At 41.0% G+C, this 16,956-nt stretch overlaps 2 protein-coding genes across 3 annotated transcripts; both read right to left on the bottom strand.

Annotated features, from left to right (window-relative positions):
* Positions 1 to 1,673: 1,673 nt before the first annotated feature.
* On the bottom strand, positions 1,674 to 7,853 carry LOC109908263 (transcription initiation factor TFIID subunit 8-like). Of its 2 annotated transcripts, none has more exons than XM_020506860.2 (8): positions 7,668 to 7,853; positions 7,242 to 7,401; positions 6,945 to 7,043; positions 6,775 to 6,837; positions 4,530 to 4,654; positions 4,247 to 4,394; positions 3,918 to 4,060; positions 1,674 to 3,023 (listed from the first exon to the last, which is right to left on the bottom strand). In XM_020506860.2, the coding sequence occupies exons 1-8, from the start codon at positions 7,713 to 7,715 to the stop codon at positions 2,883 to 2,885; spliced, it is 927 nt and encodes a 308-aa protein (XP_020362449.1). In that variant the 5' UTR covers positions 7,716 to 7,853; the 3' UTR covers positions 1,674 to 2,882. The 2 variants fall into 2 exon arrangements, with proteins under 2 accessions (XP_020362449.1, XP_020362450.1); XM_020506861.2 differs by having other exon boundaries at positions 6,945 to 7,031.
* Positions 7,854 to 8,701: 848 nt separating this feature from the next.
* On the bottom strand, positions 8,702 to 9,714 carry LOC109908587 (G0/G1 switch protein 2-like). The gene is made up of 2 exons (XM_020507254.2): positions 9,627 to 9,714; positions 8,702 to 9,377 (listed from the first exon to the last, which is right to left on the bottom strand). Exon 2 carries the CDS (start codon positions 9,360 to 9,362, stop codon positions 9,024 to 9,026), a length of 339 nt encoding a protein of 112 aa, XP_020362843.1. The 5' UTR covers positions 9,363 to 9,377; positions 9,627 to 9,714; the 3' UTR covers positions 8,702 to 9,023.
* Positions 9,715 to 16,956: the final 7,242 nt, after the last annotated feature.

Raw genomic sequence — 16,956 nt, 5'->3', positions numbered from 1 at the left:
TCAGTGACCCTCATGCCTCTATACATACAAAATAGTGCTAAAATCCAAGGCTTTGCCATTTTATCTTGACAGTGCATTCGGAAAGTAGTCAGACCCCTGGACCTTTTACACATTTTGTTACATCACAGCCTTGTTTACAAACATTCAGACCCTTTACTCAGTACTTTGTTGAAGCACCTTTGGCAGCGATTACAGCCTCGAGTCTTCTTGGGTATAACGCTACATGCTTGGCACACCTGTATTTGGGGAGTTTCTCCCATTCTTTACAGATCTGCTCAAACTGTCAGATTAGATGGGGAGCGTCACTCCGCAGCTATTTTCAGGTCTCTCCAGAGATGTTCGATCGGGTTCATGTCCGGGCTCTGGCTGAGCCACTCAAAGACATTCAGAGACTTGTCCTGAAGCCACTCCTGCATTGTCTTGGCTGTGTGCTTAGGGTCATTGTCCTGCTGGAAGGTGAACCTTCGCCCGAGTCTGAGGTCCTTAGCGCTCTGGAGTAGGTTTTCACCAAGGATCTCTCTATGTACTTTGCTCCATTCATCTTTCCCTCGATCCTGACTAGTCTCCCAGTCCCTGGGCAGGCAGCTCCAGGAAGTCTTGGTGGTTCCAAACATCTTCCATTTAAGAATTGATGGAGGTCACTGTTCTTGAGGACCTTCAAATGTAGCAGAAATGTTTTGGTACCCTTCGCCAGATTTGTGCTTCAACACAATCCAATCAAGTTGCAGAAGAATCTCAAGGATGATCAATGGAAACAGGATGCACCTAAGCTCAATTTCACATCTCATAGCAAAGGGTATGAACACTTACGTAGATAAGGTATCCATTTTTTTCCTTCAATAAAATCTAAAAATCTGTTTTTGCTTTGTCATTATTTGGGGTATTGTGTGTAGATTGATGAGGAAAACTATTTTATCAATTTTAGAATAATACTTAATACTTGACAAATGCACTTTTGTAAAGTATTGGCCTCTTACACTATCCTTAAAATCCCACACCCTGCTTAATGTTTGGACAGTGTGGCCCGTTTGTCTCCCCAAAAAACATTTTTGATTATCATTATATACAGGAATATTGCATTATGGTCACATAATTAAATTGCAATATAAACACAAGTTAATTCTCATTCATGAACGTGGAGAACAGAGCAGCCAATCATGTCAACGTGAAGTTCCCAGCCAAGAATTTGCATAATTTACGTGCATCCATTCACCTGGTTACCATTGTTACCCGATAAGAAGGTAAACATAAGACAGAAACAAGGCAGCGCAGGATGAAGGGACAATTATTAGCATCAGTCCACATTGCATGTCGCAGTGATTATCTATTTGCATCAATAAAAATGTTGGGAGCTTATCGCTTAATTTATAGCTCCCCTGCGAAGCGTCGCATTAGGCAGCGACCAAGAGAGGAAGCCATTTCAAACCTGTGCACCTAACCGGCTTTGCAACGACCTGTCATTTCAGGGAGCCCCACACCTGGCCCCAGCTGCTATGACAATCATGTTGTGAGTTTCTCAATCCTATACTGTCATGTTCTTTCAACAACCCTCTATCCACTATACCTGTTATACTGTTGTTTTCAAATAAACCAATTTGTTTGTTTTCAGCATTGTAATACCTAATGCATTGCAGAAGCTACTCAAACTGCCAGTTAAAATAATACAAAATACATTTGAATTGTGAAGCATTTAATGTTGGTCATTGTCCCATCAAGTTGCTACCATTCTGTGTGATGTACAGAAGAGACCAGAGAGTGATGCAGATTGTAACCTCTACTTTCTGTACATCTTCAGGTCTCTGAATACACTTCTCTGTTAATGTGTTTTCTTCCCACCACCCAGATAATCACTCCTTCCCCTCAGAAGTATCAGCAGGACAGAACCTGGTGTAAAGTACCCTCTTGGAAGAACCCCTTTCAACTACACCACAAATAGGTTCAGGACCAAGCCTGTTACAGCTGACTCCAACCCAGGGTGAGTGTGTGGTTATTGGCAATGGCACTCTCCAAACTGTCCATGATAGGAAAACACTGATTATCTATTGTATAAATGCATTGCATGTATCAACCTTCAAATAGATTGACCACTAACAGCTGTTTTTTCTGATGCAGCCCCGGGGCATATGCTCATGATACTACTCAGAGCCGGAAGGTGTTTTAGCCTATGAACTTTGGCTCCTCAGACTGGGGTAGACTGCCCAAGACTCAAGAGGAAAGCCTTGAGGACAGAGGTGTGTTATTTTACTTTGCATTACTATACAAAGTAATACAGAGATTCTTGTAAATGTATCTTCAGCAATAACATCTAATGCCATTGCATGTTTGTCTTACATAGCTGCTTTGTGACAAGGAGTTTGCCAAGCAAAGGACATATCTACAGTTGTTGTACTCCTGACTCTGCAGGGGGTCAACCTGATACAAGCATAAATAAAGTGTTTCTATATATCCGCTTTAATATAGATATTCACCATTCTCTCCAGGTATACAAAGTAGACCATAAAGTTTCCGGATTTTTGCCCTCATGTGTATTTGGTGATTGGCTAAAATGTGTCATCAAAACATTGATTTCCTACTCATTATTTATTAATGACTGAACTCATAATTTGGAAATGTTACATTTTCTTTCACGACAGAACCACTCCACAAATCTGGAAAAAAAATGAATAGCAAAATGTTTGTTTTCTCATGAAAGTAACTAGTGAAGAAAGTCATATTGAGCAGTATTTGCCCTGTAGAAAGTTCAGGTGAGAGTCCCTTAATCCAGATGTCCACGTGGGTCCACTTCTCACAGAGGCACAGAACTGTTGACTGCTTCTTACAATTGACCCTTTTTTGTGTCTGACAGATAGAAGTCAGAATTAGTAGCTAAGTGTAGTAAACGTTCACTTCTTCCTCCTCACTTTGGGTTTCTTGACCGGCCTCAGGTATGGATTGTCAATCATGTTTTCTTCACTGGCCTTCACTGAGGGAACCACACCCCCAGGGGGCAGCATGGAATTCTCCTTATCAGCTCCAGGATCATCCTACATTTTAATAAAGGTATAGATGAGAAAAATGAACATAATTTAAGAAATATAAACTCATTTACAACTAGCCTTGCCATGGACTCCATATTAGAGATGGATACTAACAGTGTCATCCCAATAAGGATGTAGCAATCAACACCAGCTACAGTTGAATATACATTGTGTATACCAAACATTAGGAACACCTTTCTAATATTGAGTTGCGCCCCCCACCCCTTTTGCCCTTAGAGCGGCTTTAATTCATTGGAGGTTTCAAAAGCGTTCCACAGGGATAATGACCAATGTTGACTACAATGCTTCTCACAGTTGTGACAAGTTGGCTGGATGTCCTTTGGGTGGTGGACCACTCGATACACTCAGGAAACTGTTGAGCACCCCATTCAAAGGTACTTACATCTTGCCCATTCACCCTCTGAATGGCATACATACACAATCCATGTCTCAAAGCTTAAAAATCATTCTTTAACCAGTCTCCTCCCCTTCATCTTTAACCAGTCTCCTCCCCTTCATCTTTAACCAGTCTTCTCCCCTTCATCTTTAACCAGTCTCCTCCCCTTCATCTTTAACCAGTCTCCTCCCCTTCATCTTTAACCAGTCTCCTCCCCTTCATCTTTAACCAGTCTCCTCCCCTTCATCTTTAACCAGTCTCCTCCCCTTCATCTTTAACCAGTCTCCTCCCCTTCATCTACACGGACTGAAGTGGTTTTAACAAGTGACATCAATAAGGGATCATAGCTTTTTCCTGGATTCACCTGGGCAGTCTGTCAGGGAAAGCAGGTTTTCCTTGGTTTTCCTCATGATAGGTTAATTCTGTATAGGCGTAACCACATTGAACTGCAGATAATATAACTCTGGGTTAAATATTTCCCTTGGCCCTTGTCCCCGACTCACATTGAGGTTGTTGCCTGGCGTGTTCTCGCTGTCGGTCTGGTCATCCTGTTCAGAGGAGTCCGTCTCCTCCAAAGTCTGCAGCTCCAGTTCTGAAGGCAGTAGGGCACTGAGATACGGGATGGAGCTGGGCCGCGCTGCGATCACTGGCAATCACAATAACAAAGGCACAAGTTATATTACCAATGCAAACACAGGCCCATAACACTGTCTGTAGTAAGAAATGAGATTAGTGGGAACTGAAAACTTTTTTTACAGATTGAGAAAGAATGAAGGGAAACGTATAACAGAAACAGAATCACGTGTGACCACAACGACGAGCGCGCACTCACAAGGAAAGGCAGTGATGTCATCCTTGAAAAGGCTCTGTGTTTCTCCGGTCTTGGCCATGAAGCGTGTGAGAGCTCGCTCCACGTCTCTCCTCTGAGAGGCTGCCTTCTCTCGCACCACCTGGTAATCTGACACAGGCTCCCGAAACGTCTGCGACAGAAAGACAACAGGGAGGAAACTCACTCATCTTTCAAATCTTTTCACTAGACTACTGGAAAAAGTGTAAAAGCGTATTAATACTAAGATGTTTGTGGCTGGGAAAACTAAGAAGTGTGGTTAACTCACTGGAGTTTTGATGTAGGTGTGGGGATCAGGGAACTCAGGAAAGTGGCTGGGTATGTGGGAGGGATGAGTGCGTTTCTGTCCAGCGATCAAGGCCTTCGGGATCACAGGAGCATTCGTTACTGGAGCTGAAAAATACACACAAATTGTCAGGTAGGCAACTAGGCATCACAATTACTTTCATTCTAGGACCAGTCACTAGTGCTCTATAGTGTTCTTGTGTTTTGTGTTCTAGTCCAAGGGTGTTCACAGTCTTCTTTAAATAACTGATCTCAGTCCTCTTAAAGTTAACTTTTAAAGCACCAGCACTGCTGTTGTTACAACGGTGCTGAAGAACGACAAAACTATTGGAACACAATAAAGAGAAAAACGGAGACGATTACGCACTACAACCAAAGAAAGGTCCTGTGTAGCTCATGTGGTAGAGTATGGCGCTTGCAACGCCAGGGTTGTAGGTTCAATTCCCACGGGGGACCACTACAAAAATGTATGCACTCACTAGTGTAAGTCGCTCTGGATAAGAGCGTCTGCTAAATTACAAAAAAGGTATGTCAAGCAAAAGTTACAAAAATTGTGTCAACAGTTAGGACAAGGGATAACAACTAAATCAAATCAAAGTTTATTTGTCACGTGCACTGAATACAACAATGCTTACTTACAGGCTCTAACCAATAGTGCAAAAAAGGTATTAGGTGAACAATAGGTAAGTAAAGAAATAAAACGACAGTTAAAAAAAGTGAAAAAGAACAGTAGCGAGGCTATAAAAGTAGTGAGGCTACATACAGACACCGGTTAGTCAGGCTGATTGAGTTAGTATTTACATGTAGATATGGTGTAGATATGATAGGACTATGCATATATGATGAAAAGAGGGGTGGGTGGTGGTGGCAGATGTGTTGCTACCTATTAAAGTCTCCGGCCACTAGGGGTGAGTGGTTTGCTTATTTCCTTATACAGCTGACCGAGTGCTGTCTTAGTGCAAGCATGTCTGTGGTGGTAACTAAACAGCCACGAAAAATATAGCTGAAAGATCTCTAGGTAAGTAGTGTGGCCTGCAATTTATCACAATATACTCTACTTCAGGTGAGCAAAATCTAGAGAATTCCTTAGATTTCGTGCACCAGCTGTTGTTTACAAATATGCACAGCTGAATATCCATTTCATCATTCAGCCACGATTCCGTGAAACATAGGATGTTACAGTTGTTGATGTCCCATTGATAGGATATTCGTGATCGTACCTCGTCTAATTTATTGTCCAATGATTGCACGTTGGTGAGTAGTATTGACAGTAACGGTAGCTTTCCCACTCGCCTTCTCCGGGTCCTGACCAGGCATCCGGCTCTTTGTCCTCTGTACCTGCGTTGCTTCATGTTGCAAATAACGGGGATGTCGGTCCTGTCGGGTGTTTGGAGAATGTCGTGTGCGTGATCACTGTCCTGATACCCAGAAGCTCTATTTTGCCGTAAGATACGGTTGCAGAAACATTATGTATGAAATAAGTTACAAATAACGCAAAAAAAAGAATCACATAATAGCACAATTGGTTGGGCGCCCGTAAAACTGGTGTCATTTCTTCCGTCGCCATGTTAGGAATCTAACTTTTGCCATTGCATAGAAATGCACACAATATAAGCACGAGTTGACAATAATTGACTATTTTTGACTGCTGTCATATCGACATTCATTATAATTATAATTGCTTGTGTCGAGTTTCACTATTTATTTAAGGCCACTTGGCACTTATAATGGTGTTTAAGCAACTGATGTTTTCACCGCGTGTATTTTGACTGTGCGTTCTGGTGTTTGGGGTATTTTTTGGGCGTTATAAAAATAAACTTACTGTGTTCCAACACATATGCTTTCTGTTTCATAGTTGTAACAATGGCACTCCATGAATATTTTTTTTTTTTACATATCGTATTCTAATGTTTTTTAAATGTATTTTTATTCAACTAGGCAAGTCAGTTAACAACAAATTCTTACTAACAATGACGGCCTACCCCTCGGCCAAACCCTCCTCTAACCCGGAAGACGCTCGGCCAATTGTGTGCCACCCTATGGGAATCCCAATCACTGCCGGTTGTGACACAGCCTGGGAACGAACCAGGGTCAGTAGCGACGGCTCTAGCACTGAAGTTCCTTAGAGCGATGCACCACTCGAGAGGCCAATGTTACCTAAGAACTTCAAAAACACAACCAAATGATTCCTAACAGTAAAGACATACTAACAGTAAAGACATACTCACGGGCAGTTATAACCATCCTCTGTGATCTCTTGGCATACACTGGCAAAGTGTTCACATTGAAACCTGTGGTGAAACATGAGAGATAATTTGATAATTTGATGATTAAATAGAGATAAATAATTCATTTTCAAGCTGCAATTCTTTAGCATCTTTCCTGAAGTTAAACTCACCCATTTCAATGAGTGTGACCACAGTGTCAGAAAGGGTGGGCGTGATTCTGGCTGTGTGTTCACAGTACGCCTTGGCACAACGTCCCACTTCAGATATGTCTCAAAAAGCATAGGGAATAGACACCAATTAGTGGTCAGTAATACAGACATGTGTGAATATTTCTTAAAAATCCTAGTGACTTGACATGGCTTGTTGTTTAATTCAAGCCAGCAAAGGGTTATTCTTAGTTTAATCCCAAACTGAAAACATGTATAACATTTTCAATAACAACAAACAACAAAACAATGGTTGCATACAGCTCTGGATCATCTCAGTGAGTGATTCCACGGCCGCCTTCTCTGCGCTTTCAAACCCACACTCTGTCAGCAGCGAGCTCACCACCACTTGGAGGGTGCGACGCCGGGCAAGCTGGTAGTTCTCTGCAGGACTGGACGTCGCCTTACCACCCCCTGAACGCTGTAAAACAAACATATGTGGTGGGTGAGAAAACCCTTTCACTCAGGGATAGCAAACTACAATAGCTAGTTATACGTTTAGTCAGCATTGTTGACGTCAACGCCAGTTTATATATTATAAAACAGCAAGTCAGCCACCTACAACGTAACGTTAGCTAGTGAATGGCTTTCATTTGATGAGCCCCCCCCCCCCCCCAAATTATAGCGTCTCTTAATTTGCTAGTTAGCTAACGGCGTTACATAGCTATGACAAAATATTTTATTTACCCCTACTACAGCACTGAATCCACCCGCCATCACCGCAGGGTCTGCCATCTGCACGGTATATGGTGATTATTTGCTATCAAAAAGCTACAGTTACACAAAGTTACGCCTTTCTGACTAACTAATAAATTATCTAGCTAACGTTACTGTAGCTATGTAGGTACAGCCAGAAAAACAACATTGACGTCATTTCCGGCAGGACAGGCAGTTTCTGCGTATAAAATAGATTTGCTGCCACCTACTGCATGAACTGTCTTAAAGCAATTATAAACTGTGTGGTTCTAGCCCTGAATGTTGACTGGCAGCCGTGGTGTATCACGAGTATGACAAAACATGTATTTTTACTGCTCTAATTACGTTGGTCACCATTTTATAATAGCATTTAGGCACCTCTGGGGTTGTGACATATTGCCAATATACCACGACTAAGGGCTCTGTCCAGGCAATCTGCTTTGCGTCGTGCATAAGAAAAGTCCTCTTATTGGCCATATACTACACCTCCTTCAGCGTTCATGTCCCTTTTCAAAATGTGTGTCCTCTCTGAAACCTATAGTATATAAACATTGGATTGCTGATGCTATGTATCGGCCAATGATAGGCTTTGAAGCCACTGACCTCCATATTGGTACACCTCAGAAGGAGCAGTCCTTCAATGGAATGGGTGGAATTTTACAATATTTAAATTAAATGTTTCAAGGACAGAATGACATGTTTTTATGTATTTCTTTCTTGTAGTGGGAACAGTAATATTGGACCTCTAAAAAAATCTATGTTATATAATATTTATTTATGTTCAATTCAAATACGTATGCATGAAGGTGTCTGTAATAGAATATACTTGGCAAAAATGAATGTAGACATTTATAAATGCATTTCTATAACTTTTTACACTAGTGGAGGAGTACAAAAATGCCTGCGCAGTGGCCTTAAAACAGAGCCCCCTGTCAGTCATCTAGGGTATATATATACATTATTGGGCAGGCTACCTTAGGTTACTCAAAACACTGTTTGACATGAAACACATCATGACCCAGTGATAACATAAAATAGGTTTATTAGGTCGCCAAAAGAAAATACAAATTCTCAATCAGTCATAAAGCTTCTGCTGCCCAGCAGCCAGTCATAACTGTAGCCTGTTGTTGCATCGGTCCATCCATCCATCAAGTCTCTTCTTTTCTCATTGCTAATACGTCAAGGTGTCCCTAAACATGGCCAAATTATCATGATAAAATCCCCAAGTGCAATCCCTTTTGATTGCCAGGTGGATTTAGCTTATTTCACAACATTTTGTGTTCTAAGTGTTGGTTTCATTAGTGTGTGTAGAGTTCAATCAACATGAGAAGGAGTTGCAGTGCATCTTCAACAGGCATGTGACCTGATAGACGCCCTCCTCTGACGACCTTCCAGTGGCTTCTTAGCATCAATCTCTGTTTGCAACTCATCCACAACATCAGGCTCGTCAGTGATTATCTCTGGCTCCAGCATTTGCCTCTTCTTCTCCTCTGTGATCAGCTTGATCATTTCCTCGTCTAATGGCTCCTGATCACAAAATGGCATGCAGACCGTTTCCACCAGCCCACCGACCACTCCAAACAATGCCAGGGTAGAACCCAGCAGGTACACCTTCATCATGCCCCGACTGGGCCTCTGGCTCAGGATCTCTTTAGCGAAAGGAATGATCTCGTTCATAGTCTCCATTGTCTTAAGTTGAGTCTATGGAGAAAAAAAATACATTTAATAATTAATAGGCTATTCAATGGCTCTGCAAAGAACAAATAACTCATTTGCTAAATGATTAGTATTGACCGCCGATCCTTTTATGATCATCATAATGCATTAAGTAATATATCAGTGAAAATATCTCAAATAATATTCTGACCATGTAGATGTCACTGTATAATTATAAATTAGATTGAATGAAGAGTCCACAGAAAAGAGCAGAAAATATTTTAATATACTTACTTGTATAGGAACCTGTTAAATGATTTCCTTAGATTTCGTGTTAGTTCGAGCATCCACAAACGAAGATGCAATGAGATGTGCTGGGTTTTATACACAATGGGATCCATGTCAACTCCCACATAGTGTCAAATGATGAATATTCATGACGATGGGTGTTTAGAGTAAGTGCAGTGGTGGAGGCAACTGCTTTGAGGCAATGTCTTCAATGTCTGGTGCAATTGGCATTTGTCCAGTGATGTTTTAGAAACAGCCAGGAGTGGGTACAAAGGCAAGGTCATCGAAAACCTCCATCTTGCCAAAATATATTGTGCAAGTAATATCACGTGAGTCACATGTGTTTGGGTCATGCAACATAGATGCAATGGTGTGGTTGGACAAGTTAAAGTGATGCTCTAGAGGTTTGTATAATTTCAGCTAGTAGTTTTGAAACTAGCGCTCACGAGGCAAAAGGGGTCTCTGAAAATTGTGCACAATTGTGTAGTTCGTCATCCATTTCATATGATATGCTACATCCTGCAAAATATGATATGCTATGAATTCCAATTTGTATGATATGTTACGAATTTGTAAGTACTTAAGATCCTGGACTGCATCTTTATTAAGTGTAGTAGTGCTGAATAGGCTACTGTATTACTGCAGTCTTATCACGTGAAAAGCAGTCATCACTAAGCCCTGAGTGTCAGCTTGACAGTGTATGATGCTACGTAATACAACTACAGAAACTCATTGATCTTGCTGCTTTTAAACACTGCTATGAGTGTGGCCTGTTAGTTCTACACTGACATGCCATCAGAAAAATAAATAAGTTAAATTATGTCAACGGTGAAAGTCCTGACCCTCTTTTGTGGGTCTCATCTACCTGCAAAAGTTGAACTAGGCAAATAGTTCATCTTAAGAGTGAAACTTGTATTGCCTACTATTCTTTTATATTCTGGAATTGACAACTCCACAATGAATAATAAAGGGTGCTTAGACTAACACCACACATGTTGCTGAACATTGACCATCATGTGCATTTGGTTGATTGGTTTGTGTCCAGTGTCTGGTTGCTGAACATTTTTATTTTTTTATTTCACCTTTATTTAACCAGGTAGGCTAGTTGAGAACAAGTTCTCAACATTGACCATCATGTGTGGTTGGGTGGTTTGTGTCAAGTGTCTTGTACATTAAACACCATCAGGAGAGGTTGACTTGTATCCAATGAGAATTATTTGATGTTAAGTACCTCCCCCATAAAGATCAATCAAATTATCTCTGTGGCTACCCATTTATTGGTTGGAAAGCCCCAGCTGCAGTATTCGGTTAATTCCTAATCAAACAAAATTGTACAGATAGCTTTGTGTAAGTCCTAATGCCTCAGACCTCCTGTGTCAGTGCCTTAGCCTATGGGTGTCCACAATAAATGGGTGTATATATTGACATTGATGATAAGTCGATGAGGTTACGTTGGATGTGTGTGAAGAACCATGCCCTTTGACATGATTTCCAAAAGGAGGACAAGAGGAGGAAGGCAGTCGTCTGGATCTGTTGTGAAATAGTCTGTTCCCTATCACTCGTCACAGAGGGCCATGTGTTGGGGCACTGATGGCGATAATAAAATACAGAACATAAAATACAGAAAAGGCTTTTTCACTCTCCAGACCCACTGACATTCTTCAAAATGTGACTGCCAGTCAGACCGAAGGGATAAAGTCCACTGTAAAATTGCATTGTCACACATTGCTATCTGGAATCCTGAGATGCACATTCATGTTCTTTATTCTCATGCTATGTGCACAGTAAATTCAACCTTTCCCTTCTCACTGGTTCTTGGCAATGATAAACTCCCTAGAGGTAATGTTGCATAATGTGGCTGCAATTATGCTGTCAGAAAAACCCTTACGTGTAAGAGGAGAGCTCCACAAACTCTACACAGACCCTGTTTTAGTAGTGGCTCTGAACTGGCATGTATGTAACTGTGAAGAAACTGGGAGACTGTTCGGGGACCGTTGACCCATATTTCTGGGTTCTGTGCCACGCTCTTTTGCCTGAATAGGAAGTCTGTCTCGCTAGCTGTGCTCCAAGTCAACTATTTTGGGGTTGGGAGAGGAGGGAAATGGGGTGGGAAAGAGGGATAACACGCTGCATGTAGCACTCATGTGGGGACCTTTTCATCCATACCACATGAGAAGAAAGGACAAAAGTACACCAACTGGGGTCAAACGTTTTGTGTAGCCTTCCACAAGCTTCCCACAATAACTTGGGTGAATTTTGGCCCATTCCTCCTGACAGAGCTGGTGTAACTGAGTCAGGTTTGTGGATCTCCTTGTTCGCACACACCTTTTCAATTCTGCCGACAACTTTTCTATAAGATTGAGGTCAGGGCTTTGTGATGGCCACTCCAATGCCTTGACTTTGTTGTCCATAAGCCATTTTGCCACAACTTTGGAAGTATGCTTGGGGTCATTGTCCATTTGGAAGACCCATTTGCGACCAAGCTTTAACTTCCTGACTGATGTCTTGAGATTTGGCTTCAATATATCCACATAATTTTTCTTCCTCATGGTGCTATCTATTTTGTGAAGTGCACCAGTCCCTCCTGCAGCAAAGCACCACCACAGTACAATGCTGACACCCCCATGCTTCACGGTTGGGATGGTGTTCTTCGGCTTGCAAGCCTCCCCCTTTTCCTCCAAACATAACGATGGTCATTATGACCAAACAGTTCTATTTTTGTTTCATCAGAACAGAGGACATTTCTCCAAAAAGTACGATCTTTGTACAGATGTGCGGTTGCAAACCGTAGTCTGTCTTTTTTATGGCGGTTTTGGAGCTTCCTTGCTGAGCGGCCTTTCAGGTTATGTCGATATAGGACTCATTTTACTGTGGATATAGATACTTTGGTACCCGTTTCCTCCAGCATCTTCACAAGGTCCTTTGCTGTTGTTCTGGGATTGATTTGCACTTTTCACACCAAAGTGCGTTCATCTCTAGGAGACAGAACGCGTCTCCTTCCTGAGCGGTATGACGGCTGCGTGGTCCCATGGTGTTTATACTTGCGTACTATTGTTTGTACAGATGAACGTGGTACATTCAGGCGTTTGGAAATTGCTCCCAAGGATGAACCAGACTTTTTTTCTGAGGTCTTGGCTGATTTCTTTTGATTTTCTCATGATGTCAAGCAAAAAAGGCACTCAGTTTGAGGGTCGACCTTGAAATACATCCACAGTTACACCTCCAATTGACTCAAAGGATGTCAATTAGCCTATCAGAAGCTTCTAAAGCCATGACATCATTTTCTGGAATTTTCCAAGCTGTTTAAAGGCACAGTCAACTTAGTGTATGTAAACTTCTGACCCACTGGAATTGTGATACAAATAATCTGTCTGTAAACAATTGTTGGAAAAATTACTTGTGTCATGCACAAAGTAAATGTCCTAACCAACTTGACAAAACTATAGTTTGTTAACAAGAAATATGTGGAGTGGTTGAAAAACGAGTCTTAATGACTCCAACCTAAGTGTATGTAAACTTCCGACTTCAACAGTGTCGGATTTAATAACATTGGATTAGCAAATTGATGTAATAACATTGGACTAACTAGCTAATTTAATAACATCTGATTAGCTGGCTGCTTTAATAACATTGGATTAGCAAACTGATTTAATAACATTGGACTAGCTCGCTGATTTAATAACATCTGATTAGCTGGCTGCTTTAATAACATTGGATTAGCTAGCTGATTATTAACCTTGGATTATCTAGCTGATTTAATAATATTGCATTAGCTAGCTACTTTAATAACATTGGAATATCTATCTGCTTTAAAGCAGTATTTTTGAAGAGGGAGATTTGGTGGAAAGTATAAGAGGGGCAAATAACATATATGTGTTTTCAGATTATAAAAAAAGAGTCCTGTATTGCTGCTGGTTCCCTTTATGTAATATTAGGTTTTGGATTTTATTTATCTGTTATTTTACCAGGTAAATTGACTGAGAACACATTCTCATTTGCAGCAACGACCTGGAAAATAGTTACAGGGAGGAGGGGGATGAATGAGTGAATGAGCCAATTGTAAACTGGGGATTATTAGGTGACCGTGATGGTTTGAGGGCCAGATTGAGAATTTAGCCAGGACACCGGGGTTAACACCCCTACTCTTACGATAAGTGCCATGGCATCTTTAATGACCTCAGAGTCAGGACACCCGTTTAATGTCCCATCTGAAAGACGGCACCCTACACAGGGCAGTGTCCTGTCACTGCCCTGGGATAATTTGTTGTTGTTTTTTTGACCAGAGGAAAGAGTGCCTCCTACTGGCCATCCAACACCACTTCCAGCAGCATCTGGTCTCCCATCCAGGAACTGACCAGGACCAACCCTGCTTAGCTTCAGAAGCAAGCCAGCAGTGGTCTCCCATCCAGCAGGGTGGTATGCTGCTGGCCAAAATTTCAAAAGATGAAGATCTGATAATATTCAGTATAAAAAAAAGTAAAAGTAAAGAAAATTAGAAAGGGGGCAAATACCATTTCACGGCACTGTGTGTGTGTGTGTGTATATATATATATATATATATATATATATATAGTCACGACTTCCGCCGAAGTCGGGTCCTCTCCTTGTCCGGGGGGCGTTCGGCGTCACCGGTCTTCTAGCCATCGCCGATCCACCTTTCATTTTCTATTTGTTTTGTTTTCCCACACACCTGCTTTCTATTCCCTCATTACTTGTCGTGTATTTAACCCTCTGTTCCCCCCATGTCTTTGTGTGAGATTGTTTGTTGTATGGGCATGTGCACTTATGTCTGGTTTTGCGAGGGGTTATTTTACCCGTATTTTGTTGTTCTGGGTACAGCTTGTTTTGTGCATTATTAAAGTGCACCAGTTGTTACCCATTTCTGCTCTCCTGCGCCTGACTTCCCCACAGCCAGTTACGCACCACGGACCAAAATGCAGCGTGGTGGTTACTCATGTTCTTTAATGAAGAAGAACAAACGAACAAAATACAAAACGTAACGCGAAAACCTATACAGCCTATTTTGTGACAACTAACACAGAGACAGGAACAATCACCCACAAACACACAGTGAAACCCAGGCTACCTAAATATGGTTCCCAATCAGAGACAACGAGAATCACCTGACTCTGATTGAGAACCGCCTCAGGCAGCCATAGACTATGCTAGACAACCCTACTCAACCACAATCCCAATACCTACTAAAACCCCAATACAAAAACACACCACAAAATAAACCCATGTCACACCCTGGCCTGACCAAAGAAATAAATAAAACACAAAATACTAAGACCAAGGCGGGACATATATATATATATATATATATATATAGTGTGTGTGTGTATATATATATATGATTGTGCATATAGAGTAAATCCAGATGATTGTGCATATCCAGATCAAATGATCTAAGTGCAGAGCAGAGCATACAATGCTTAGAAGAATACCACATCATAGCATAGATGATAGCTTCAGACACGTGCAATAGCCTAGGCTAGACACAACTGAATAGAATATACTATTTTCCCCAGAGGAAAATACATTCCGGAATACCGTGTTCAAGTGTTGCTATCCATAGTTCAGAAGACGTACAACATCGTTTAGATATGTTTTAATCTATTGATCATCACTTCAGGCTCGTTTAAACTTTAAAGACATTTCTCAGATTGTTAGACGTTTAAAAACTGGCTCAGTGTTTTTTTCCTACGGCTCTAAACACAAAGCCGCCGGAGGGACCAAATTGGCTGCTGCATCCCCTGCGCAATCAATCGAATTAGCCAGTTAAAAATTATATTTTACACGATTCTGATTGTAAAACAACCTCAAAAATAGATTTACAGATAATATACATAATTTAAATATAGTTGTAGGGTTATGGACTTTTTTCAGAATCTGAATGTCATCCACGCACAGAATAGCCTAGAAATTAGGCTAAAAAGTTGCTTGCTGAAATTACCTTTTTTTAAATGTATATATATATAAAAAAGCAACTATATCATAGGACGTGGCTACAACCCTTCAATTCAGAAGCACTGATGGACCAATTTTGGAATGAATGAGATAGGCCTATATATACCCTAGAAGCAGTTTACACGGGCATAGCGGATTTCTCTTGGACTTTCCTGTGAGGCTGCTGTAGTTGATGTAGGTAGCTATTCTCTGACTCTCCTGCCAAAAACACGTTGAAGACTGGACAGATCACTGTGTCGGCAGCCGCGGAAATAACAATCTTTTTCAGGTCTTAGATGAGGTCCCGCGGTTAAATCCCCGTTTAATGGGGAGGGGCCGAGATCTCACGGTTGTTCATTTATTGAGAGAGAAGTGCAGACTGTACTCAACACTACGTCATGTCTCTCTAACGTCGTGCTGGTGTTGAACAACAAATAATGGGATCATTTTTGTCAAATTGGTTACTTTTCCATCCATCAGTTTACCAAACAAAGTGGCAGGGTCATGCTGTTACAATTACAGATTGTATCTTTGATCTATACATTTTTATTACCAGATGTGCAGTAGCCTATTAATTGAAATAGGAATGTGTTAGGATTTATTACTTTTCATCAAGGTGACATCATGCAAATATATATTTAGTATTTTACTGTTGATGCATTCATCTATACTTTTCATACACATGCAGAATACTGAAAATGGCACTGCACAGCCAAATTGCAATGGGTTTATGCATGCGCCCAATGCATGTTGATTTGGCAAACATTATTACTGTCAGACATTGTATATCAGTAATTATTATTTGACAATTATAAATTATATATCAAGCTTTACAGCTAGCGATAGCCTATGTGCTCACACAACACCACAATGCAAGCACAGCACTCAAGAAACAGGATGCATATTGTTAATGACCACACTGGATTGTAACAGCATATAGTAGATGTGAAGGACTCCTTCATGCCCTTGACTCTTCACAGGGTTATAGTGTACATTAATCTCTCATAGGCTTATCCGGTACTGATCATTTGATAACTTGTCATAGCACTAGGCAATGACAAAGGAGAAGCAATGTCAAACACAGCATCAATTAGTCATGTAAGGTCAACAAGGCATGCCATCACATTTCTATGCAATGATTATAACACATATTAACCATTGTTTCTTTAATGGTCCTGTTCAACATCAGAACACGGTTTAACCCTAAAAGCAGCAACAATTTGTTTTTTACCCAAAATTAGTAATGATTGAAAAGAGACACTTTGAAACGCTATGGGCTATCAAATCAGTTCCAATTGTATCTGAAAGATGAGACTCTCAAATTGGTATAGAGACATTGACTGGAAGCTAAGTATGTATTTTCTGGCAGCATACCACCCTGCATCCT

The sequence above is a fragment of the Oncorhynchus kisutch genome, linkage group LG17, assembly GCF_002021735.2.
Source record: "Oncorhynchus kisutch isolate 150728-3 linkage group LG17, Okis_V2, whole genome shotgun sequence".
NCBI lineage: Eukaryota > Metazoa > Chordata > Actinopteri > Salmoniformes > Salmonidae > Oncorhynchus > Oncorhynchus kisutch.
The sequence above is the reverse complement of the archived record's forward strand: the minus strand, read 5'-3'. Positions and strand labels throughout refer to the sequence as shown.

Excerpts from the sequence above, each read along its gene's own strand:
- LOC109908263 (XM_020506860.2), bottom strand. The coding sequence starts at position 7,715 with ATGGCAGACCCTGCGGTGATGGCGGGTGGATTCAGTGCTGTAGTAGGG. Across the intron at positions 7,402-7,667 it reads GATTCAGTGCTGTAGTAGGG|CGTTCAGGGGGTGGTAAGGC; the intron begins GTAAATAAAATA and ends TTTGTTTTACAG. Across the intron at positions 4,655-6,774 it reads GAGGATGGTTATAACTGCCC|CTCCAGTAACGAATGCTCCT; the intron begins GTGAGTATGTCT and ends TGTATTTTTCAG.
- LOC109908587 (XM_020507254.2), bottom strand. The coding sequence starts at position 9,362 with ATGGAGACTATGAACGAGATCATTCCTTTCGCTAAAGAGATCCTGAGC.